Raw genomic sequence first — 25,004 nt, forward strand, 5'->3', positions numbered from 1 at the left:
TCTGATGGCTGAGTAATTCCCTGATGGGGAGTAGAATAGTATGTGATACTGTTGGTCCAGGCAGCGCGCCAGACTTTGAAGCCATGAAAGTTGGGTTAAAATATCAGTTATCCCGCTTCCCAGTGAGTCACCTACTGTAATGCTACCTCACAGGGTTGCTTTAAACTCAAATGGGATGAATTATTTAATAGGTGCTTGCGTATACATTAGCTCTGCTCTCAAAAGTAAGGAGGAATTAGCAAGGAAGAGCTGGAGATGAGGTGGCGTCCCAAACCAAGAGCACGGCGGACAGAGACGGTGAGTTCTGACGGCATCGGAAGACAGCCGGCGATAAAGCTGGCAAAGTAAGCGGGACCCAGGCGATGAAGGGGCTTGCCTGCCACTTTAAGGGAACTGGACTTCATACTGAGAGAGATGGGAGCTACTGAAACATTTTAATCAAACAAGTGAAAGTTGTCTTTTGGGAAAACCACGGTTTAGAGACAGAGATACTGTTTATCCATGTGTCCGTCCCATCCACCCATCCATCCATGCATTCAAAGAATAATTATTGAATGCCTGGTGTGTGTCTGGGCTGGCGAATCCCAGGGAAAACAGGTTTCTAAAGACATGGTCTCTGCCCTCACGGAGCTTCGAGTCTAGTGACCAGTTTGGAGACGGCTGTGCTGTGCAGACCACGAACGCATGGCTGTGCCCTGGAGAAAGACAGCATCACAGGAGCGAGGAGAAACCGAGTCCTGAGGGGAAAACGCACACAGACAGAACGTATCACATGGATGGAGGTGAGGCAGGGAGAGGGGCGGAGACAAGGAAAGAACTGGAGGAATCAAAGGAAGGGAGGGAGGGGAACAGACGGAGAGAGAAAGAGGGAGGGGGAGCGAGAAAAGCGCAAAGAGGGTGTAACTTCACTATGAATACATCTCCTTCTGTACACGGTGACTACGGGAAATGTCCCATGTTTATAGAAGCTGCCCGCTAGAAATGAGGCCAACTGTGCATGTAAAATATATTTCTACATACGTATGCTGATTTAAACGTACATTTATGAAGATCTACACAGGCATCTATTCCATATTTATGTGAATAGACCCTGCAGGTGTTGACACAAATACACTTATAAAAACGTGCAGACAAGCTTTTTCCAGATGAATATTTCAGTGCACCTGATACATTCGAGGCAGAAACAGGGGGAAAGGCTCCCGCACATAGAAAACGGAATGAGCGCCCCGTGCGCACCTCCCACGGAAAATCCGACGCTCACAATGTCTCTTGTGCGGGCATAAGTAACCTTAATGGGGATCCCAGTCCACAAGATCTAGCCATTGGACCCCTGGGCTACAATGTAGCGTGGTGTTGCATACCTCAGAAGAAATTCATCTATGAAATACAGATTTTGCTAAAGAGATCGGGAAACAGGGTTTCTCTGGATGACAACCCCTTTCGGTGGACAAAAGCAAGAATTCCTGCAACTGTATTTCCCTGAAGTTCATGGAGTGGAGTTAATAACGCGTGATGGCTATTCAATAAATATGTTACAGCCCTGGCCGGTTTGGCTCAGCGGTTAGAGCGTCGGCCTGCGGTCCGGAGAGACCCGGGTTCGGTTCCCGCTAAGGGCATGTACCTCGGTTGTAGTTTGTCCCCGGCCCTGGTTGGTCGTGCAGGTGGCAGCCACTCGATGTGTCCCTTTCACATCATGTTTCCCTCTCTCTCTTCCTCTCTCTCCCTCCCACTCTGTCTGTACAAAAAATGGAAAAATGTCCTCGGGTGAGGATAAAAAAATAAATAAATAAATAAATAAATAAATAAATAAATAAATAAATATGTTACATGGAGAATCTTCTATTTTGTTAACATGCATTTAAATAAAACAAAATGACAATGGCCTGGACATAAGAGGTGGGAAGGACATCCGTGCTGTGGGGAGGATGCTGTCTTCAGAGACGCGAAGGGACTCGGCCAGGGCACAGAGCACACCGACGGACAGGCGGGAACCAGGGTTGGTCTGCTCTACCGCCCCACCCCCACCTCATGCTCTTTCCCCAACCCCACAGATCCGTCTGGCATCGCTCATGGATTTGGGAGTTTTATGTTAGTTTGGGAAGTCCAAAAACTTAAACACGCAAAGATAAATAGGATGAAAATGAGTTGAGAAATAAATTACAGAGTTTGGCTCATGGAAAAGTTTATTTCTTCAAGGATATTAAAAAGAGCCCGAGCCAAAGGGATCACAGAGCCTGTAATAGGATGCGCTAAAAAAAGAACAGTGTCTTTTCCTGGCCTGCACGGACTAAATTTACATATCCAGAAGGGAAACCCGGGGCTGCTGGGGCTCCTGGGAGGCCCGAGTCAGCCTGGGGACCCGGGGCGCTCAGCGCTCCACTGAACCCGTTTCTGCCTGTCGGGCTCTAAGAGGGTCAGGGACACCCCGGGAGCAGACGGAACCAATCAGCGGTTGGGTTGGATGGAGGTGTGGGGAGATGTCTGGAAATTATTTCATTCACACAAATGGTAGAACACACCAAGATGATTTTAGCCAGAGACGTCTCGGGGGAGGGTCCTGCTGAGCCTACCTCCCAAATCTCTCTCCACTTCACTGACTTCTCTCCTTTCTCCCTGCGGCCGACCTCATCCGGGCCACCCCGCGCCTCTCCCGGGTCCCTGCACCAGACACCTGGCTGTGCCCTCTTCCGCCAGCACGCTCCCCACGGCCCCCCTTCTCCACAGAGCATCCCAGCAACCTGGGGAACATGCACACCTCACCGCGTCCCAGACCCGACAAGGCCCGTGGTATCTCCCTGCTGCCCTCAGTAGGACCCCAAACCATCCTCGCCTGGTTGTTCTGTCCCCCACCCAGTCGACCCTCCATCCACTGCACACCGTGCTTTCTGCTCCCAACCCAGCTGAGCTCTTGCCCCCTGATCCGAGAGCCTTTGTTTGGGTGGGTCACGTCTATCAGCCTTAGGGCACCGTGAATGAAACAGACGCCGGAGAACAGGCGCACACATGCGCGTGCGCTCCTATCACAGTGGTAACCACGCACGGTACCAGCGACGGGAACGCTCTCCGTCAGCGAGAGTGACGGCAAAGGGTACGTCACGTCGTGGTGTTATGACGACAGTGATTTTAGACTTTGAGGAACCTAAGCACACACATCCTCAGCTCACCTGAGGAAATCACTGCTAAGTGGACCCGGTTTCCAATGCGCCGTGCTCGCTGTGTGATAACATTTCCCAGGAAAGCCCCAGTCTCCGGCTCGGGGAGAGGCCCCCTTTCTCTTGGTCCCCCGGTGCCCCGTCCTTGCTAGCATAGGCCTCATCACACTGGACGGTGCCCACCCGTTTTCTTCTCTGACTCCCCTACTGTGGCCAGCTCGGCCTTGCCCAGTGCCCAGCACGGTGCCTGGCCCACAGCTCCTGTGAGGGTCATCGACGCGACTGGTCTGTCGTCCCACAGAGATACAGGCTGTCTTCTGAGAGAACCCAGCATGGGTGGGGTTTGGGAGGAAAAGCCAGGAAGGACTTTCCAACAGATGGAGCCAGAACAGAAAGGCCAAGAACTAAAGGAGCTGGGGCGAGGACAGCGTCCGCGAGGGAGGGAGCGGGGGGCTTCCTGCGTGGGCGAGGACCCGAGCTGCCTGACCCCACGCATCCCTTCAAAGTCCAAGGGCCTGTGACTGCGAGGCCGAATGGAGGGATTCTCCAGACACCCCTCTCGCTTTACATTCCAGATGGGCTTGTTTAGAGTTCCCGAGTTCGACGCTCATTTTATTTTAAGCTACTTTAGAAGATGAAGTATAGTGTTGTCAGTTTTCTCCTTCACTTGCCTCTCTGATCCCTCTGCCTTGCTTTATTCTATCTCGGGCTTTTTCTTGTCAACCTTCTTTCTAAAAATACAGAGGAAAACAGAGGCGTTCTCACTGAACCTCGATGAGGAATGAGACCCTGCTCCCTCTGGTAGACGGGTGTCCCCCCCCAGGGACTGCTGGCCTGAGCTGACTTGCCCAGGAGCAAGAGGGGCAGGGGACGGGCGTTCTAAGTGTAAGTCTGCGAGGGAGGGGGAGGCGGAAGCCTGAGAAGAAAATAGGGGGTGTCCCTCTCGGGCCTGGCTTCGGGGACTAGATCAGAGCCCTGAAGTAAGAGAACTGCAGGAGGAACATGGACAGGCGACAGTCCCCGAGAGTCTCAATGTTCCAAGCAACCCTGCTTCAGGGACACAGTGCAAAAAAAAAAAACAGTGGGCAAAGGCACCCCTTAATTCCTATGGAAATCCAAGTGAGTCTGGCAGGGAACGGTACCATGAGAGAACATGGAGATCTGGCCCCCAGGGGGCTGGGGAGACCCCCTGCGCAGGGAAGGGTCTGGTTCTGGGTGGAACCCATAACAGAGGCAATCATAATGTGCTTCCCGCAAGGGTCTTGCAGATCAGTGGGTCCCCAAAAGAAGGGCACATGGCAGGAACTGGAAAAAGTAACAACGCATGTGATAATGCCCTGGGTATTCCCAGGAATAACTGAAAAATAATCAAAGATGACAGAGGTCTTGAAGCCCCCAAATATGCATTTTGATTCCAAGGCGACCTTGTTTGTACCACAGCTTGTCGGGGTCTGGAAGCATGGCTGTAAACACACACCTACTGTGTCTTTGTCAGGTGTGTGCCTTGGTTTCCTCTCATGTACAGTGGATGATATGCCTAGGAGGTGCGGATGCTCAAAGGACATGCGCTGAATGACAGCATGAGCACTAGCGTTGAGGTTGGGCAAAGGGCACAGACTTCCAGTTGTAAGATGAAAACGTCCTGAGGTGCTCATGTGCAATGTGGTGACTGTAGTTAGCAATACCAAACTGTTGCCAAGAGTAGCTCTTAACTGCTCTCTCACTAAAAGGTAACTCTGCGAGGCAATGCATGCTATCATCTGAGATGTCTACACGCATCCTTACTGTGGTGACCATCCGTGACGTCTACACGCATCCTTACTGTGGTGAACATCCGTGATGTCCACGTGCATCCTTACTGTGGTGAACATCCGTGATGTCTACACGCATCCTTACTGTGGTGAACATCCGTGATGTCCACGTGCATCCTTACTGTGGCGATCATCTGTGATGTCTATGTGCATCCTTACTGTGGCGATCATCTGCGATGTCTACGTGCATCCTTACTGTGGCGATCATCTGCGATGTCTACGTGCATCCTTACTGTGGTGATCATCTGTGATGTCTATGTGCCATGCCTTACTGTGGCGGATCATCTGCTGATGTCTACTGTGCATCATTTACTGTGGCGATCATCTGCTGATGTCTATGTGCATCCTTACTTGTGGTGAATCATCTGCGCTGTCTACATGCATCCTTACTGTGGCAGACTCATCTGCTGATGTCTATGTGCATCCTTACTGTGGCTGATCATCTGTGATGTCTCTGTGCATCCTTAACTGTGGCGATCATCTGCTGATGTCTAGTGCACATCCTTACTGTGGCGATCATCTGCGATGTCTATGTGCATCCTTACTGTGGCGATCATCTGTGATGTCTATGTGCATCCTTACTGTGGCGATCATCTGTGATGTCTACGTGCATCCTTACTGTGGTGATCGCTCTGTGATGTCTACATGCATCCTTACTGTGGCGATCATCTGTGATGTCTACGTGCATCCTTACTGTGGCGATCATCTGCGATGTCTATGTGCGTCCTTACTGTGGCGATCATCTGCGATGTCTACGTGCATCCTTATTGTGGTGATCATCTGCGATGTCTACATGCATCCTTACTGTGGCGATCATCTGCGATGTCTATGTGCATCCTTACTGTGGTGATCGCTCTGTGATGTCTACACGCATCCTTACTGTGGCGATCATCTGTGATGTCTACGTGCATCCTTACTGTGGCGATCATCTGCGATGTCTATGGGCATCCTTACTGTGGTGATCATCTGCGATGTCTATGTGCGTCCTTACTGTGGCGATCATCTGCGATGTCTACGTGCATCCTTATTGTGGTGATCATCTGCGATGTCTACATGCATCCTTACTGTGGCGATCATCTGCGATGTCTATGTGCATCCTTACTGTGGCGATCATCTGCGATGTCTACATGCATCCTTACTGTGGTGATTGCTCCGTGATGTCTACCTGCATCCTTACTGTGGCGATCATCTGCGATGTCTACGTGCTTCCTTACTGTGGTGATTGCTCCGTGATGTCCACGTGCATCCTTACTGTGGTGATCATCTGTGATATCTATGTGCATCCTTACTGTGGTGATCATCTGTGATATCTATGTGCATCCTTACTGTGGTGATCATCCATGATGTCCACGTGCATCCTTACTGTGGTGATCGCTCTGTGATGTCTACGTGCATCCTTACTGTGGCGATCATCTGTGATGTCTACGTGCATCCTTATGTGGCGATCGCTCTGTGATATCTACATGCATACAATCATGACGTCATAAGCCTTCAAATTACATAATGTTATATTTTAGTTATATCTCAATAAGGCTGGATAAAAGGTCAGAAACTGAAAAAAATTTAAATACTCGCCATGCAGGGCAATCTTAAAAGCAAGTAAGATGGTATGTGGAAAAGACCTCTGAAATCATAAAACCCCAGGTGTATGGAAAGAGTTGTTCTTTGTACACCCAACCTGTCAATGAGCGTCCAGGCTGGCTTACCTTCTGCCTCCCGGGGACTCCAGTGTCCTGACGGGCCACAGGGCATCGGGGAGGAGGCGTTGAAAGCGTACTGCACCAGGATTCTTCCTTCCAGGCAAAGGTCACATGCTGATCCCAAATCTCTAGGAGGCCAAGGAAAGAAGGAAAATGCACCGACTTAGGAACAGTTGAATGAACCCCTGACCCCACAAGGCCAAAGGTCACAGGGCAGAGGACAGAGCTATTTTATGTTACTCAATTTCCTCCCTAGGCACGCCAGAACTTCCAGAACATGACTGTAATGGAAAGTCCTCCCCGCCGCCCGGCTTCCCCTCTGACGGCAGACAGACCCCTTTCACTGCAAGGAGCACGGAATCAACAGGCCAGAGGCTCGCTCACGACCTGCAGCGTCCTGATTCATCAGCCACGCAAACCTCCACCGAGGCTCTGATGTGTGGTCGTGAGAAAACCTGTTGCCCCATTTGACCACAACTGTTCTTCTTTTACCCATATTTACCAGCTGCGTGCCACGGGCCAGGCACCCTCCTGTGTCCCAGGTATTAAACAGGAAGGAGGTGTGGTTTGGCTGCTCCCTCTGAACACGAGCGGGCGCACTAGAAGACAGCTAGAGAAGCTCGCAGGCCGGGATGGATGAGTCACTGCTTGGTTTAACGTTCAAAAGCGGTTTCCTCACCAAGCCGTCTCGTTCCTTTCAGCAGCTTTCCACGGGGCCAGCCAATCCCGCAAAGGGACCGGCCCCAGATGTGGACTATTACGGTGGCTTCCCCTACCGTCTCACTGTCTTTTGTATCTGGGTCCAAACCCCCTTTAGCCACAACAGCCTCTGGGATCCGACTTGTTCTCCAGACTTGGCATATGTTTAGGAGGCAGATGCCAGGAAGGGAGAGAGACGAGCCCTCATGGGCTCGTGTGGACCCAAAACTCCACACATCTCAGCGACCACTGCAAAGGAACTGGAAAGGGAAGAAAGATGCCCAGCAATGTGCCAGCCCAAACCATTATTTCTCAAAACGCAGTGATCCTGCCAATAGCTCTTTGATCAGTCCTAGAAGGCCCCTCCCTTGGCTTCCTGCAAGAGCACAGCGGGGGGCCCTGTCTCAAGCCTTAGGGCTTGCTTCGCAGGGTAGCGCTGTGGCCCCTGAGCTGACATGGTGAGGAAGAGTGTGCTGTGGACACCACAGTCTGCTGGTGCTCCCTAGGCCTCCTCCCCATGGCTGCCGGGGAGCTGACCCCTGAGCCTGGATCTGACCACGCCCCTGCTTATCTGCTGATACGGTGGTCAACACGTGTAGCTGGATGGATGGACAGATGGATACATACGAACCAGTCAGACATGTTGCTAAGATTCATGACTAACCTAGTCTAGAGCCTCCAATTTCAGATTTTACATCCTCAGCTTTATCATTGTGAATATAAAACCACACATAGGTAGAAAGTTTAAAAGGCACACTCATATTCAGAGATAGGAGAACGATGAAATAACCTAAGGTTGATCTACTCAGTGGAATGATAAGCAGTTACTCCAAACATATGTATAAAGATTATGAAATGTTGCCCTGGCCAGTCTGGCTCAGTGGTTGGAGCATCGGCCTGTGGACCAGAGAGAGTCCTGGGTTCGGTTCCCGCTAGGGGCACGTACCAAAAAATAAAAAAGGACACACACACAAAAGATTATGAAATGTCATGGAAAAGGTAAGCTATGATGTTAAGTGAAAAAGGCATATTCCAAACAGAATCTATCGCCAACTGAAGTCATACTCAAAACTCAATCTATGGCCAGCATTGTAATGCTGTTCAAATAACCTTAACGTGACAAAATATTATCGGAAGTAATTTCCAGGTATTGAAACACAGGATGAGCCCCCACCCCTATTTCTATTCCTCCTGGCTTTCTGAGTTTTCTATATATTTTGAATGCGTATGAGTTACTCCTAGACTAGCAAGAATAACAGTTATACAAATACACTTATAGGCAATGGAAGAGGAATGAAGAAAGAGACCTTTCAGCACCGCTATGGGGCAGAGTTCTGTTGCAGTGACCACCATCACGCCCAACAGCCCTGCTTCTCACGAGAGGCTGTACAATGACAACGAGCCTACAAACGTCCTGGGATAGACTCAGGAACCACAGTAACCTTAATGGCTATTGAGCCTGTTTCTTTCATTATTTTTTCCTGATTGTATTCATATAGTCACCTGCACTTCACTGAGTTCTTCACACATCCTAGGTTTCTACTAAATACTTGGCTGAGTGAATGAACCATCATACACCTGACAGTAATGTGCCTGGTTTCCACGGAGCTCCAGGAAGTGCCTTCCCTCATGGTCAGTCGTCGATTCACACGGTCCTTCCTTGGCTCACCTACATTCAGCGGACAGTCGCTGAACAGCTTCGGGTGGCCAGTGCTGCACAAGTACCGGATACTGACCATCCAAGGGCCAGTACCCATTTCACCGACTAGGAAACCAGGGTTTATGAGTATAAAGTTAGCATCCCAAGGCCATAGCTTAAAAAGTTACAGACTCTAGGTGGCCTTTACCAAAATCAGGCAATGACCTATTTATCTATGGAGTGTATGATACGTGTTTCTTACCTTTGGCATTTATTTGATTTTTATGGGCGCGCGCGCACACACACACACACACACACACTGAAATCATAGACATACAGGATTCTAATGCTGAATGAGATCCTCTTTTGTATCTGGGGACCGTGAGAGTCAGTGTTTATGCTCCAAGTCTATGCCATCCGATATGGCAGCCACCAGCCACATGAGGCTATTTACATGGAAACTAATTAAAATTTAATAAATTCAGAAACCCAGTTCCTCTGTCACATCTGTCACACTTCAAGTGCTCCGTGGCACAGACAGAGAACACTCCCAGTATTGCAAAACGTGCTGCTGGACAGTGATTCGCTAAGGCATCCCCAGCATATAATGAATTAACGTCTCTCTTGGGCGTCTAGAACGGCACTAGTTACGCACCACCCTTGGGAGGTTTGAGAAAACAGTTACTCCAGTCATTTTCTTTATTCTGGGATTTGAGAGGAGAACCTGGCTGAGAAAGGCTAGAACCCTGTGGCATACAGATCAGAACACAGGCTGAGGGACAGAGCCTGGCTGAGGTCGCAAAGACTCCACACCCAGGTCTCCTGGTTCTCAGTCCAGTGCTTTCTCCAACACGCCCCAGCCAGTTGTTCAGAGAACGGAAACCATCCAGGCAACACATGTGTGCAAGGCAGATAGAAATAAAGGAGTTAGAAAAGCTGGAGGTGGCCCTGGATTATTTATTCAGTTGCCCATGTGTGAGGACACTGGCTGTGGGGGGGTCGGGGGGGTGTTTTTTTAAGGAAAACCCTGTATTCTCTGAGACCACAGATGTGAGGAACAGCAGGAGGACAGGAGGAGGGCTGGGGGCGAGAGGTTGGCATTGATGGATGTAGTGGAAAACACCAGAGATTCTGCAGGGAAAGAACATTTTCAAGTAGCTAAATCGCTCTGGAGAACTTTGTACAATATGGGAGCTAATATGTTCTGCACGTAGGGTGTGTGTGCTGGGCATATCCCAGAGGTCATCTTGTTGAATTCCCCCCAAAAACCAGGTGAAGTGGGCACGCTTAGCATCGTGTTATGGACGATCAGAGGGTCAGAGTGACTCCGAGAGGTGAGACCACTTGACCAAGGTCCCAGGCGCTGGGAGCGGTGAAGCTCAGGACACAAACCTGACATGGTGTGTGTACTTTGAACTAAGCCAATTTGTAGGAATATAAACTCTGTGTGTACGGGCGAGTGATACACATAGTTCCATTTCTTTACAACAATGGATTGAACTTGTGGACTAACTTCCTTCAGCCATAGACTGTGATCTACATAGCTGTTAACCCTAATTAGACATGTTTCTAAAATGTCGGTTTTAATTTAACATATGATAACTCTGTTATGAAATCTTAGACTGAACAGAATAGCTATTGTATGAGCCTATAATACCAACCGACTATCAGTTATTAAAAACATATTGATTGAAGCTAAGGGTACTGTGTAATAGAGACATATCTCATTACACAACAATTAACCCTCCAATAGGTTTCCAACAATCAGATGGTATTTATTTAATGGACAATAACTGCTTTATGAAATACAAATTGAATACATACACAGGAAGCTTCATTTACAAAACTTCCATTTTGAAGTGGAAGCGAGGCCAAGGCTTGACCAGAAAGTCTGATACGTCTCATTGCCCCAGAAAAAATAAATAAATCGGTGGGCTGCTGGACAGCCTGCTCTGCTCTGCCACGTGCCACGTGCCACGTGAGGTTCCCACAGCAGCTCCGAGCTCCCGTGAGGGCGGTGGGGCAGCTCCAGGGAGGGTGTCTGCAGAGGCGGAGGGAGCGCCTGTCCTCCCCGTGGTCATTTCCCCCAGCTGCCCAGGGAAGGTTCTAGATTCAGGGACTGGTGATAGGATGGAAAATCAGAGCCCACATTTAATGTGGTGCCACGATCTAATGTATTTTTATAAACATGAGAACAAAATGCACACACACACACACACACACACACTTCCTCCATAACTCAAGTTTTGGAATAACTTCATGGACACACGGGAGAGTCTGAGACCAGACGTTGCGAATGTGCGTGGAACCCAGCCCCCAGCACTTCTAGGGGCTCTGAGTCCACTCGCTCAGCCTCTTCAAGCTCCAGCTCGCGTCTCATCTGGCAGAAGGGGAAGATGATCTCCCTTTTACAGTCCCCGGGAAGAGTAAATGAGACTCTGTATACAAAGCGTTCAGTACAGAATCCAGCACAGAGTAAGCACTTGATAAGTAACCACAACCACAGAGTAGCATTAATTAATGAGTAGCGGGTTATTATTGTCGCAGCATCAGTGTTATATCATCATTACTGGGTAAATATCCCCAAGAAGAGCTTGGGGAGAGGGGAGCTGTGATATACAAATCTGTCCTTAGTTATAGCTAAGTCCCAAAATAGATGTCAACATCTGAGTCCGTTTCATGACCGTTAACATCTGGTTCCGTTAGAGCTTGAATCCCTGCGTGGGTCTCAACACTAAAAGGCACCACGAGAAACTGTCTCCACCTCAGGCCACGAAGGCATCATGAGATCCACTTCTCAGGGGAAGAGAATAAGGCTCAGGGAGGGGAAATGACAAGTCCAGAGCCACACCGCTAGTCAATGACAGGGGAGCAGACCCAGGTGGTCTGTGCCTCAGCTTATCATTCCTCATCTTTTAAAAATTCTACCTTTCATTCTACAAAGAAACACTGAACACAGTCTAAGATTATATATAGATACATAGATATATGCACATATCTATGTTACATATATATATGCATGTGTACTAATGCGTAAGGTTTGAATATATACATAAACATATATACACCTTCACATATACTTCTATGAAGGTGTTCGCCAATTTCAAGCCCTGAGCCCTGGACATGAGACCAGCACCTCATCCCAGAGGAGGTTCTAATAAAGGTTTCCATGTTTTTAATACTAAAAGAAGGCTGAACATTCATTGCATTCACTTAAAATATGTTTTATCGCGTATTCATTTCTATTAGCCATCGCTCAGTATCCCTTGACCTTTAGGTTTACCATGTGCCTCCATGGACCAGTCACTGTGTTAGGTGCTGGGGGCACCCGCCGAACAAGAGCGGAGACAAAGAATACAGCTAAACCTCTCCCAGTCTCCCGTCCCTCCCTCGTGTCCCTCTTCTTGGCAAGAGCGAGAGGAATCAATGCTTCACAGGCCATGCTCACCTTTCAAAGAAGTGGCCATCGATTGGCGGGAACCACTCCAGCGTCACGGAGTCAGTGGTGTGGCCCACAATCTGGGGGGCGAGGGCGACAGGCGCCGGCCTCTTGGAGGGCTGCCAGCTCTGGTACACCAGGTCCAGGTAGCAGTGCATTCTGGCGACTTGATTGGGCGTGAAGGAGTCCGTGCAGTCGTCATCTGGAAGGGCGCAGAGGGGGAGAGAAGAGCTGGGCTGCAGGGGCGGTCATGCGAGGGAACTGTGACGTCTCCTGCAGGCCTGGCAGCCAGCGCCCCAGCCCTTGCCAACTCAGAGCTGGCCTCTCCCAGCTCTCAAGAGTTAATGGTCTGTGAACAAATTAGCGTAGTCATCACTTCTGGAGACAGGTGAGGGGGAACACGGGGAAGGGGAGGGTGGGCGGAACCAGAACAGCACCTCTGAGACTGAGAGGGAACAGCCCAGAGGTCACGGCTAAGGACAAGGGCAAGACAGGCTGCTTCCCATGAGCCCAAAGCTGCTGGTCGGTAAGTCATGCATCTCCTTACCAGTTCCCTCCCTCATTCCCTGACTCTCATTCATTCGTTCATTCGTTCACTTACTGGTGAATTCACTCATTCACCGTTCCTTTGTGTACTCCCCCGTCCTTTCATTCTGTCCTCCACTCATTCATTCGTCCGTCCACTCATTCATTCGTTCTGCTATTTACTGATGCAGTGATCGTCCTTGGAGCAAACCTTCTGAGCTTCTGGGACACATTCTCTGCTCTGTGCCAAGGGCCACAGAACGGTGAAACTGAAATCACTCCCGCCCTCGAGGAGCTGCCACTCTAGTTACAAAGTGGGTCCAGGTGGCTACAAGGCCGCTGACGTCTGTGATGCCGACCACTGAGGACCTTAGGAGACAGTACGTTGGGGAAGGAGAATGCACCCAAGAGGCTTCTGAAGGAGGGAGCTGAGGTCATCCAGACTGAATGGCTAAGACGGGGAAAGAAGTGTGGAAGGCGGCAGGGCTTGGAGCTGTAAGACCACCGAGGCCGGAGGTCTATGCTGGGAACACGAGGACCATGGGACCTTCTGCACGGTCCTGATGGGGACTTTATCGCGTGCTCAGTCTGAGCCACGCAGGGTGCCCTGTGCTTTGAACACACTGAACTCTCCCACTATTTTTGGAATAAATACCATGATTTTCTCCATTTGACAGAGGCGGGAATTGAGGCTGAGAGGGCTCCAGGAACATTTTTAAGATCACAGAGCTAGACACAAATCTGAGATTCGAACCCAGGCAATCTGGACTCCAAGGCCAGGCTTCTAATCAATACGAGAACTTCCTTCTGAGCATAAACAGGACTTTGTGTGGGTCAAGCAGCCTGCCGGTGATGATAAGTAGGAGTTGAGCCCTGGCCGGTTTGGCTCAGCGGTTAAAGCATTGGCCCGCGGACCAGAGAGACCCGGGTTCGGTTCCCACTAAGGGCATGTACCTCAGTTGCAGTTTGTCCCGGCCCCAGTTGGGGTCGTGTGGGTGGTGACCAGTCGATGTGTCTCTCTCACATTGATGTTTCTCTCTCACTTCCTCCCTCTCTCCCTCCTGCTCTATGTGAAGATAAATGCAACAATGTCCTCGGGTGAGGACAGAATAAAAATAAAAATCGGAGTTGAGCCTGAGTCTGAGGGGCTAGAGTACAATCCCCTGAGTCTTTAGATGTCCTGACGTTTGATCCTACGTCCCCTTTTCTACGATGTGGACGGAAAGAAGCGAACCAGGGCTCAGCCCCCAGGAAGAAGCTTGCCTCCTGTTTCTTCCTTCAGCAGCTTTATTCAGCTGCCCCAGGGGCAGGCCGAGGCACCGTTTTGGCTCGGTTTCCCAAAACACCATTTCCAGGGGTGTCCTCCTGGTCAGGGTTTCCGCAGCTGGGCCCCAGACGGAGGAGCACGGGGCTTGCCAGATCTTAAAATAAACCCACCACTGGGGATCCTCAAGCATAAACTCACTAAGTTTGGCCAGGTGCTGGGCAGTTGGACGTGACCTTGAAATCCAGCTTGGGGGAAGGACAGGGGTTTGAAGAGGTTACACACAGAAGCTGCCTCTGATCCCCTTAGTCATTTTTGTCAGTCTCCTCCCCAGCACCCCGGGGAAGTGTCTCGCTTTCCGAAGGAAGCGGAAGAGTCTCGCGTCCCTTCGCAAGCTCTGTAAAAGAACGGCTGGCGTGACTCTCTCTCAAGCTCTGATTCCTCCTTGGATACCAAACACTCTATGGCTCCCCACTGCCTGGCGAATGGAGTTCCAACATCTCAGTCTGAGAAGGGCCAGACCAGTGGGGACAATTTTCTTTCTTATTATGAACTTTGCCATGTATCCTGAAAACCGTGGGAAAGCAACTGGATAAGCTAGAGACAGGATGGCTCAGGTGGTATCATTAGATCCACACAGGCAGGATGTGCAGTCAGATGGGCAAGTGAGGTCGTGCCCTCGGCGCCTCCTTTCGCCATTGTGAAGTGAAGATAATGATGGTTAAGTGGCCATCTCAAAACACAGCTACGGGCTAAAGGGAGGGAAACACCAAGAACCATGATAAACGTATAGTAAATGCTCTATGCCACAAGACTTGGAAGGGTGCGTGTGTGTGCATGTATGCGTGTGTGTGTGTTTGTGTGTGTGTGTGTTTGTGTGTTAGAAAACTGGAAGCAGGAAACAGACAAATAAACAGCAGGTAAAATATTCCTTCTCTTTGTTCTAGCAATATAACATTTAGAAATTCAGTATCTACTGATATTCATGAACAAACACAGAGCAATATATGTACAGGGATTTTTAAAGTATCATTTACAATAGTAAAAATATCAGGAATAGCACACCTCTCTCTTCATAAGGAAATGGCTGTGTACCTCAGGCATAGGCATAGAACAGAATCCTCATCAGTCATTTCCAAATAAAGGAAGTTGCTCTAAATCCCAGATCCCTGCTGTACAAATCGGGGGTATTTAAATCAGCCCCGCCACATTGTGGGAGCGCTCGGTGAACTGGAGCATAGAAAGCAGTTATCCAGATGAATGGAGAAGGAACACAGCATTTTCCCCTCTATATCCTCTGATTTGTTTCTTTTATCCCCGAATAAGCATATTTACCTTTTATAACTTAACAATTAGCCAATTACATGTATGTCAGTAAAAAATAATTTGAAACATGGATGGGTGATCGAACCTGGTAGGAGGACAGAAATGCATCCAAAACGTAGAGCTGAAGTCAGAAAACAGAGTCTGTCCCAGGGCACACAGCTTACAGCCTGAGCTGCTCTGCGTCTTGGGAGAGGTACCAAAGGATTTCCCCTGATCACAAATGCTCTGTCTCCATGAGCTAATGTCTGGCTTCCCATTGCCACGTGCCTCCCCTCCTGACATCTGTGGTCACTTTACCCTGGTCTCAGGACCAGCCAGCACATCTTGTTCTCTGTCCCCATCCTGTCCCCTAGCAGAAAGGAATCTGGGGATGTCATCCTGCTGGGACTCTGACCAGTCCCATGATGTTGATGGGGTGCCCTGAGCTTGCTAACAGAATCTGTTCCCAAGAACTTGTTTCTATTTGTGGCCAGGAGGCCACAGAGCATGGAAGTGTGGGGCACGGATGTGGTCTCTCCACTGCCTATGGAACTGGGGGCGAGATGCTGACCCCTGACAGCCTCGCCTTCACCCACCGTGAAAGAGGGAGTGATGAGGTGACCCCCAAAGCTGAGGACAGCATTCAGGAAGTGGACTCAGGTCTGGTGTGTGGGTAACTGAGTTGCCTTTTGTGGAAGTCCCTCCCTGTTTGCTGTTTTAACAATAATGATAATGACTAAGATTGTAGCCACAATGAATGAGTAAGGTCGTTCCAGATATTCACTGTACATGTGGAACATGGCAGAAAAAAGTTACAGAGAAATAAATAGCACCCTAAACTCATTACCTCGAGATAACAGAATCAATATTTAGTATACGGGTATATGGACATGGACATGGATATGGATATGGATATCGAAAGGTAAAATTCTCGTCATCACAAACCTATACACACATACACACACACGGTTTCACTCTCTACAGAAGACTGCAACTGTGTGGCCCTTTCCACATTAAATAACTCATAAACGATCCAATAATTGTCACTGACTGAGCACAAGTTATGACACTAAGCCTGTCATCTGGATGTTGGCACCGATCACACAGCGTAAGTGGGATGATTCTCTGTGGTGTTGATGAAGTAACTGAGGCTCAGGGAGGAGACGGAACTTGCTTGGGTCAGAGGTTAGGGCACGGAGGATTCAGGTTCAGTCCCCACGCCCCAAACCTCACGCTCTGAGCCACCACGCGGACACTCTCCTTGTCTGCACCCCTCCACGGTCTTCCACATCATCTGTCCTGGCCAATGTCGTATCATATGGATGCCTTGTGACTTATTCCAGCCATCCATTCCCTTTGGAGTTGTAAGCTGTTTCTAATTTTTCACACATATAAGCATTCTCCTTCTATGCCTGGCAGATAGTAAACGCCTAATTAATATTCAGAGAATGAATCTTGCTCAGAGCATTCTTATGACTAAGTCTTTAAACCCATCAACCAAATTATTTCCTTAGATACTGGGCAGCTGGGCCAAAGCATGTGTGCACATTCGAAGGCCCTGACCCCTACCACGCCCTCGAGGAGGCCCCGGGACTTGTGGCCCCCATGCCCATCATCTTCAGGAAGGAGGGACCAGGCTGCTGCCCCTCTGTCTGTCCGGGCAATGTGACATCCTCTCCTGTTGCCCAGTTAGGTTCGCCCCCGTTCTCTGCCTGGTGCCTGCTTCGTCTGAGCACTTAGGACCCTTTCAACCGAGCCTAGTATCAGAGACAGCCAGACAATTATGGCTTATAACTCTGCCGTAAACAAGCTTGTCTGGGTTTCTCCGTGAGACTCTGGGCAGGCTACCGAAGCTCCGACCGCACATTTTCCACATCTGTGAAATGGGAGCGACAATAACAGCACCTCCCTCACTGTGTTATCATGAAGGCTCTGGGACAAACCTAAGACACGTGTCACACGGTGCTGGCGCATCCACTCAATCACCATCGCAGACCTGTGCCCACCCATTCACGGCTCAGGGGCCACACGTGGCTAACGGCTGGCATCCCGGGCAGCACAGACACAGAGCATGTCCTTCTGCAGAAAGGTCTGCAGAAGCCCCGCACTGGGCTCCCTGGCCAACCAGGGACACGGGGGAAGAAGCACCCAGGAGGGACGGGACTCCAGCGGTGACCCCGCCGGGCCTCCGCGTCGCCCTCGCCGGCCCGTGCGCGGCTCTCAGGCCCTGAGAACCCGGTCCTGCTCTGCATTTTGAATTTCATCCAGCTCTTTTGTCACCTCATCTATCAGAGATCCTAAGGAAAACAAACATTTCAAAGCCCGTGCTCGCCTTGAATATGCTTTTGCGGGTGTAAGTTTGTTATCGTAGCTCAGTGAATTAGTTCTGCTGTTAATGGGTCACTGAGCCGAGGGGTTCCTTTAAAAAAACAACAGTAAATCAATCACCCTTTAGATCTGGACAAAGGGGAACCAAAAGAAAAGATTTAGTTTATGGGGGTCTGGTAGCTGGTGGCAGCTCCTAGGCTCCTAAGAGGCCGGCCAACCTCCAAGCTCATGTTATTGTTTATTTTCCATGTGCGTCGCACTGGCCGAGGAAAGGTGCTGTCGAAATGGGACGTTAGCAGGGCTGTGTGAGGGGACAGGACACTGGACGCGCGACGGCAGCCTGGCTGGGAACGGGAGCTCGGTGGGAATCTGCTTGGGAGGAAATACCCGGCGCTCTGGTCTGTTTTAGAGACCTAGGCTTAAAGACCCTTTATGCTGCCTGGGTGGGTTACTGACTTTTCGAGAGACCCCAGGTTTGGACTATATGAACTTGAGGTCCCCGGCGGTCATCAGCCCAAATGAGAAGACCCACGGGGAGCATCTAATTCATCATGTTTAATAGCATCATTATCTTCCTACTTGGACTCTGAAGGGAAACCCCAATAGACATGAAAACCCCCTGGCAGGAGGCCTCCCTGGTTCAGGCGGACATGGAGGCCTACAGCCCCACCCAGGCAGCCCCCGTGGCATCTCGATGTCCCACTCACCCCTCAGCGCGGTCTCTTGAAAACTGGCACAATTGTAGAAGGAAAAAAAAAAAACCTGGGAGTCAGACGTGTGGCTGTCATTTGTGAAAAGTGGATACTTCCTTCCCCTTAGATTTCTGGTGAGAATTCAACGAGATGATGTATACCATCCAGTCCTTTATGGACGATAAACTTTTACATAAGGAGAAACACTGTTATCCATAAGAATCAGTTTTATAGACCTATTCCAGGAGAGTGCATTCATTGTCCTCTGCCCACGACTCCCTCCCTCCCTTTCTCCCTCACACTCACTCGCTAAGCTCGCAGGCCCTGTTCTAGGCGCTAGGAATACAGCGATGGATAGAGGACTCCGCCTGCACAGAGCTCGCTCATTCTAGTGGGACAAAGAGACACCTAGTTGACTGTTGTAGCAGAATCTGTGCTGGGCTACCAGGTGCAGCTGTGTGGTTCTAGCCCTTACACGGAGCTCTTAGCCGAAGGGCCAGCGGCGAGGGCCGTGACTGCGAGGCAGGGTGTCTTGTTCTCATTGGTCAAAGATGTCGCAGGGACTGGACACGGCCTGGATATTTGCTAACAGGAAGGGCAGGGCCTTACAGAACCCAGCCAGTGAGTCCTTCTTGCTGCCTCTGATGCTGTACAAGGGCTTTGATGGGACGTGTGCATTGAGCAAAAGGATGTATCGATCTCATGTAATCATCATGTATGTACAAAGCTAAACGCATTCTATTTTTTTGTGTGTGTTTTGGGGAATAAAATAGTAAAGGAGGTGTGAGCATTTCATGTGTGTGTTTTAAGGTTCAAAAACCACCGGCTGAGGAAAATACAGCTGCAAAAGCGGAGGAACCTTGGAGGCGGAGTCTAAGGAGTCCATTTCCTGAGATGGGGAGGGGATGCGATGGACTGAAAGGCACCGCGTGACCTGGCGGCAGGGCCAGGCCTTCCAGCCGGGTTTCCGGACTCTCGGTCCCGGTCAGCTGCCCCGTGGGTCTTTGGGGAGTTTCAGAGGCAACATCATCCACGCACACTTGAGGTCCTCCTGGAAGCGGCACTGCCCTGACCGTGTGGGATGAGGACTTGTGGGGAAGAAGACACATTGGCACTGCTGAGCCACTGGCACCCGTCTGACACCCAGCCCAGCACCCTGCAGAGTAGGGCCCTACCTGCGTAGCTCATGAAGTTGTTGTAAGGAGTGTTGAAGAAGCTATGAAAGCCACAGGTGTCGTTTCCTGGCCCAGGGTCACCACAGAACTTGTATTTCGGGGCTGGGTTGGTGTCGCTGCAGAGGTCTCCGGTCTCAAAGGAGGGCTCGGTCTCCATGCAGGGGTCACTGCAAGACTGGATTTCCGAGATACCTCGGAAGATGTGGTAGAGGCCGAGGCTGTGCCCGATCTCGTGGATCATGGTGTGGGTGTGCCCAGGAATGCCGTAGAAGGAGGGGTTCAAGACGATGCCCCCTGCAAGGGGAAAACCAAAGCGTTAGGCAAGCTGGACACTTTGCTTCCTGATTCAGGCATCTCGCCATCAGTGGGGTGCTGCCCAAAGTCACCACAATCTTTCCCACCCCGTGACTCCACTGCCCTGGGAGCTGTTATGACTTTTAATACGAAGCATCAATTCAGCAGGATGGAGTCTCAAAACCATTCTGAGCGATCCCTTCGCTCTTCAGACGACAACGCCAACGCCGAAGGAAGTGAGGCAGCTCACCCAAAGCAACTGTAAACCGCTGAAAAGAGGCGGCATGGTCAGAAGTCGAGAACTCTGAGTTCTGGGCCGGTCAGCTTCTTCCTTGGGAAGTAAGCCACACCCACTCTGGTCTATACACATTCTCACGCTTCTGTTTCTACGAAGCCCTCGAGGTCACACACCTGCGCGTTTCAGCACTCCTCCTGCCTCACTAACTCTCTGACCGCAAGCACGTCAGTGACCACCTCTGATTCCCGTCCCTTCGTCTCCAGAGTCTATGCGAGTGAACTCATGCAGGCCAGCGCCATGTTGCGCTTGTCACTGTGACAGTGACCGAAGAGCAAGGTTGTCTCCGCAGGCCCCGTGCGGAGTGTGTGGGCACAGGCATTCCCCACCCCGGGAGACAGGCACCAGTTCACACAGCAGGGACGTGGCCCACGAGTGAGGAGCTAAAACCTGAACCATGACCCTTGGGTTCCGAAGCTAGGGCTCTTTTGTTTTTTTAATTATTTTTATTTATTGATTTTAGAGAGAGAGGAAGGAAGAGGTAGAGATGGAAACACGGATGAGAGAGAACATCGACTGGCCGCCTCCTGCATGCCCCCTGGGGATCAGGCCCACAACCTGGGCATGCGCCCTGACCGGGAATAGAACCATCGACCTCTTGGTGCATGGGTCGATGCTCAACCACTGAGCCACACCGGCCGGCCGAAGCTAGGGCTCTTTATCTGAGTTCTACTGCTAATGCCTACCCCAGGGACTGAAACATGGCGTCTCCTTAAATGTGTGTTGAATATTTGCGGAATGTGACCCAACGAAAGAAACGTTGCCAGGTCCAGTCACGTGTACGCGGCCAGCAGAGCATCTGCCGTACAATGAGGGCCTCACTTACCGTCTAACTGCTTGTTATGCAAAGGGCGGCTCAAGAACAAGCAGTGTGAGTGTCACCTGGGGGGTGACCAGGCAGGCAGAGCCTCAGGCCCCACCCGAACCTACAGCATCAGAATCTGGGTTTAATAGGGCCCTGGATGACTCATCCGTGCGTTCTGGTCTGAGAAGCAGTGGCCCACACCGCGTGCCTTAGCAGACTGAGCGCTGCTGGGGTGGATGGACGGAGCAGGTCTCAGCAGAACCAGCGGATGGCATCGCTCCCCGTTCCTTTCAGGCCTTGGAGAAGGACACGTAGGCTAGCAGAGATGTTTCAACTTTAAATCTCAGGTGGGGATTCAGGCCTGAGCTTCCTAGAAGTAGTAACCTGACGTGCGAGCGGTGTCTTACAGCGCAGGGTACAAAGGCAGGGCCTGCGACCTGTCCTGGCAGGCCTGGAGCCAGCGTGCGCGTTTTCTCTCGGAGTGACCTGCCGGGGGCGCTCGCTCGGGGATGGGCTCACGGAGACTGCTCATTCTGCACCGCTCAGAGCCTCCTTCTAGCAGGGGGTGGGGGTGCACGCGTGTACGTGAGAACGGGCGGGCAGAGGCAGGGAGAGAGAAATTGAAACAGGAAATCTCTCTCGCTTATTTTCTGTCAATCATAATATGAAACATAATCCCCTTCCCATCCCTCTTCCCATCCAAGACTTTTCCAAGAATCACGGTACACACACACACACACACACACACACACACACGTGTATATGTAGTCTAATAAATTGGGTTTGATTGGGGCTGCTTCGGAGAAATTGCTCATGATCAACATCTCACAGAACAGGGAGGTCAGCCTGACAGACAGCTGGAGCTGGCCTGACATGGGTTGCAGTCCTCACTTTGCTTCAGGTTGGCTGTGTGATCTTGGGAAGGTGACTCTGCATCTCTGGTGTGTTCTCAAATAAACAGCCACCAGAGTGTCAGTGATGCTCTGTCTCCTCCACGCAGCTTCGACGTTGAGGTAATGGGCGGCGGACCCCACAGGTATTTTCAGGGATAAGGACAGGATTTCAGACTGAATTCCAGCCTGGCTGTTTGTTTTCCCTCGTCCCCTCCCCACGCTACAGCCCCGGCCGAGCCCTGTTTCACTGCTCCTTTAAGAGGTGAAACCGCACAAGCCCGACAGCGTCCTGAAACACTGTAACATGCTGCGGATTTATGGCCTCTGGACTCCGTCCGAGCCGGTCTCCGAGACTCCGGGAGTCATCAGGAGTATTTTCCTCCAACTTTGGAAGCCTGCTGCTCAACCCTGCTGAGGCTGCTCACGGCCTTTTCGGTTGCTTTTCCAACAGAACGAAACTTCAGCCCTGAGAAGGGTCCTTGGAGGCTGCCAGCTCGTCTGACTTGTTCATTTAAAACCCGAAGAAGTGGCGATCTGGGAGGGGAAGGAGACTTGCCTAAGGCCACGCGGTGAGTGTTCACTGCTGAGAACCACCATGGGTTCAGGCTCTGCACCAGCACACTTCCCATACATCCTATGAGGCAGGTGACGCAAGCCGATCGTCCCCAAGTTTGCCTGCAATTGCACTCTCTTCTGCCCAGTCCCTGTCCGTCTGTGTGTCTGTCCATCTGTCTGTCTACCTGTCCATCATCGATCAGCACTCATGGATTTGGGACTAGACAATTCCTCTCTGTGGATATTGCAGGAAATTCAGCAGCATCACTGGCCTCTACCCACTAGACCCCAGTAACATCTCTCCATGTGTAACAACCAAAAGTATATCTAGACATTGCCAAACGTCTCCTAGGAGATACACTCCAATCTGTCCCCCGCCCCTCTGGTTGAGAACCACTATATATTTATCTTTGTATCTATCTCTATTTATTTACACAATCATACACACACACACTCACACACACACGCACACACACTAGTTTCAGCCTCTTAAAAACGAGGAACTGAGAGCCGTCTAGAGTGACCTGAGTCTGGAGTTCAAAACAGCACAATGTCAGTGTCTGAAGTTGCACAGCCCTTCACCTCCACAACAGCACAGATGTGACTGCCGGGCTGTGGTTTTGTCCCTGGGAGACCAGGCAGCCGGAGGAAATATCTGCTGAGCCTGGACACTCTCCAGTGAAGGTGGTCATGCGCCATCACTCTTCACTGGTGTAAATAATGGGAACATGCTACCAAAGGAAAGCAGCTAAATAAACTGAGTGTCCTCACTCAATGGAATATTACACGGCTGTTACAAATCTTGTCTTCAGAGAGATGGAAATAACCCAGAAAGATGTTCTCTCTTGTGAAGTTAAACAAAAAAGGTTGGGTGGGAAATAATTATGAAGATTGCTGCAACATGGAAAAATGTAGAGTAGGATATTGGGTGTAAAAAAGAACACAAAATTGCAGTTATGCTATGATTTCAAGGATGTGCGAGTAGAAGGAAAAAGATACACATCTGTGTATCCGTGAACCGGAAGAGAGAGTGGATACACAGAGATAAGAGGATGTTTGCTTGCAGGGCCTGGTTCAGAAACCATTGTCATTTCTGACTTTGGCAACTGATTTGCATAAACATGTGTCTTGTTTATGGACATGCATCATTTGACTGTAAGAAGAGTTCCCGGGGATATTGGTGGGTGGAACATGAAGGAACAAGAAGTTCCTACAAACTCACTTTCTCTTGCCTCTTTGGGGTCTTCCAAGCCAACCCATGTGTGACTGTGCCAGGACAATGAGGTAACCAGGCTGAGAGGACATTTGTATAGACTAAGAGGCAGAAGACAAAAGATGAAAGCAATCGGTGGACAGAGTTCGTACATCTGATCTGACTTCAAAATACGGCTCTTCCCCCGACATGTGCATGAGCTTGGATAAGCCCTACTCCCTCTCTAAATCTGTTTCCCCACGTACAAAAGGTTAATAATATTGTATATTTTCTTCAGAGCATCTCGCGGTGGTTCGCATGACATCAGGCATGCTGCCGAGTTTTATAAATGAAAAAGTGATACATAGATCATTCACCATTCCCAGACCACCGCCACCATGACGACCGTGAGCACCACGCTCCTCATCATCATCACTGGTAAATGTATTTCTGTACTAACCCAGCTCCCTTCGGAAGAAGTCTCTATTTCTCACCTAAGGGCATGAGGGCCTCCTTGTCCCATGGCCAAGTGGCTACTCCTGCCAATTCCTCCTCCGAGGAGTTTGCAAAGAAGATATTGAGGTGTGTAGTTCCATCCAGTCTAAGAATGTTCTTCAGTTCATTAACATCCAAGTATGCTCTGTAACAGAAAAAGAACCTTGGCTGTCATCACCGTCCAAGAAAGTTACTCTTCACATAACAGGTACCGCTCGTTAAGTAAGAGCGACTATGTGTCAGGCACTTGGCTAAGCGCTGTATAAACATCACCTCATTAACTTCTCTCCATCATAGTATAAGGAAACTGATATGATCCCATTTTATAGATAAGAAAATGACATTCTTATGAGTTTAAGAGACTTGATAAGGTCGTTTGGCTCACACACAGCAGAGTTCAGTTAAGAACCTAGATTTATCTAAAGTCAACATCTATGTCTCCACGGACTGCTGTAGAGACTGGCAACCGGCCAGATGATGAGGGTACAGATCAAGAACACAGACCGTGGAAGAGATAACCCGTTTTCTAGTCTTAGCTTTTCTTCTCTTACTCATTCACTAGGGACCTTGGACCATTCATTGACTACATATGGAGCTGCACGAAGGGGCCCTCTGCATCTCCATAACAACCCAGCAAGAAGGCATTGTTCCCTGGTCTTCAAGCTAAGCAACACGTGACCCAGGGTTACTGAGCAGGTTGTCCAAGGCTGCAGAACTGGGTTTCAAGGCCAAGTCTGTCCAGCTTG

General features: G+C 50.1%; 1 protein-coding gene across 1 annotated transcript in view; it reads right to left on the minus strand.

Moving 5' to 3' along the window:
- The window catches only part of PAPPA (pappalysin 1), a 233,634-nt gene that overhangs the window by 155,182 nt on the left and 53,448 nt on the right, over positions 1–25,004 (minus strand). The window contains exons 3-6 of the mRNA XM_036261471.1: positions 24,258–24,403; positions 19,730–20,023; positions 12,450–12,642; positions 6,670–6,791 (exon numbers count right to left, since the gene is read on the minus strand). Coding sequence (XP_036117364.1) covers positions 6,670–6,791; positions 12,450–12,642; positions 19,730–20,023; positions 24,258–24,403 — 755 coding nt within the window. The remainder of the gene's footprint in view (positions 1–6,669; positions 6,792–12,449; positions 12,643–19,729; positions 20,024–24,257; positions 24,404–25,004) is intronic.

The sequence above is a fragment of the Molossus molossus genome, unplaced genomic scaffold (genome assembly GCF_014108415.1).
Source record: "Molossus molossus isolate mMolMol1 unplaced genomic scaffold, mMolMol1.p scaffold_m16_p_14, whole genome shotgun sequence".
Classification (NCBI taxonomy): domain Eukaryota; kingdom Metazoa; phylum Chordata; class Mammalia; order Chiroptera; family Molossidae; genus Molossus; species Molossus molossus.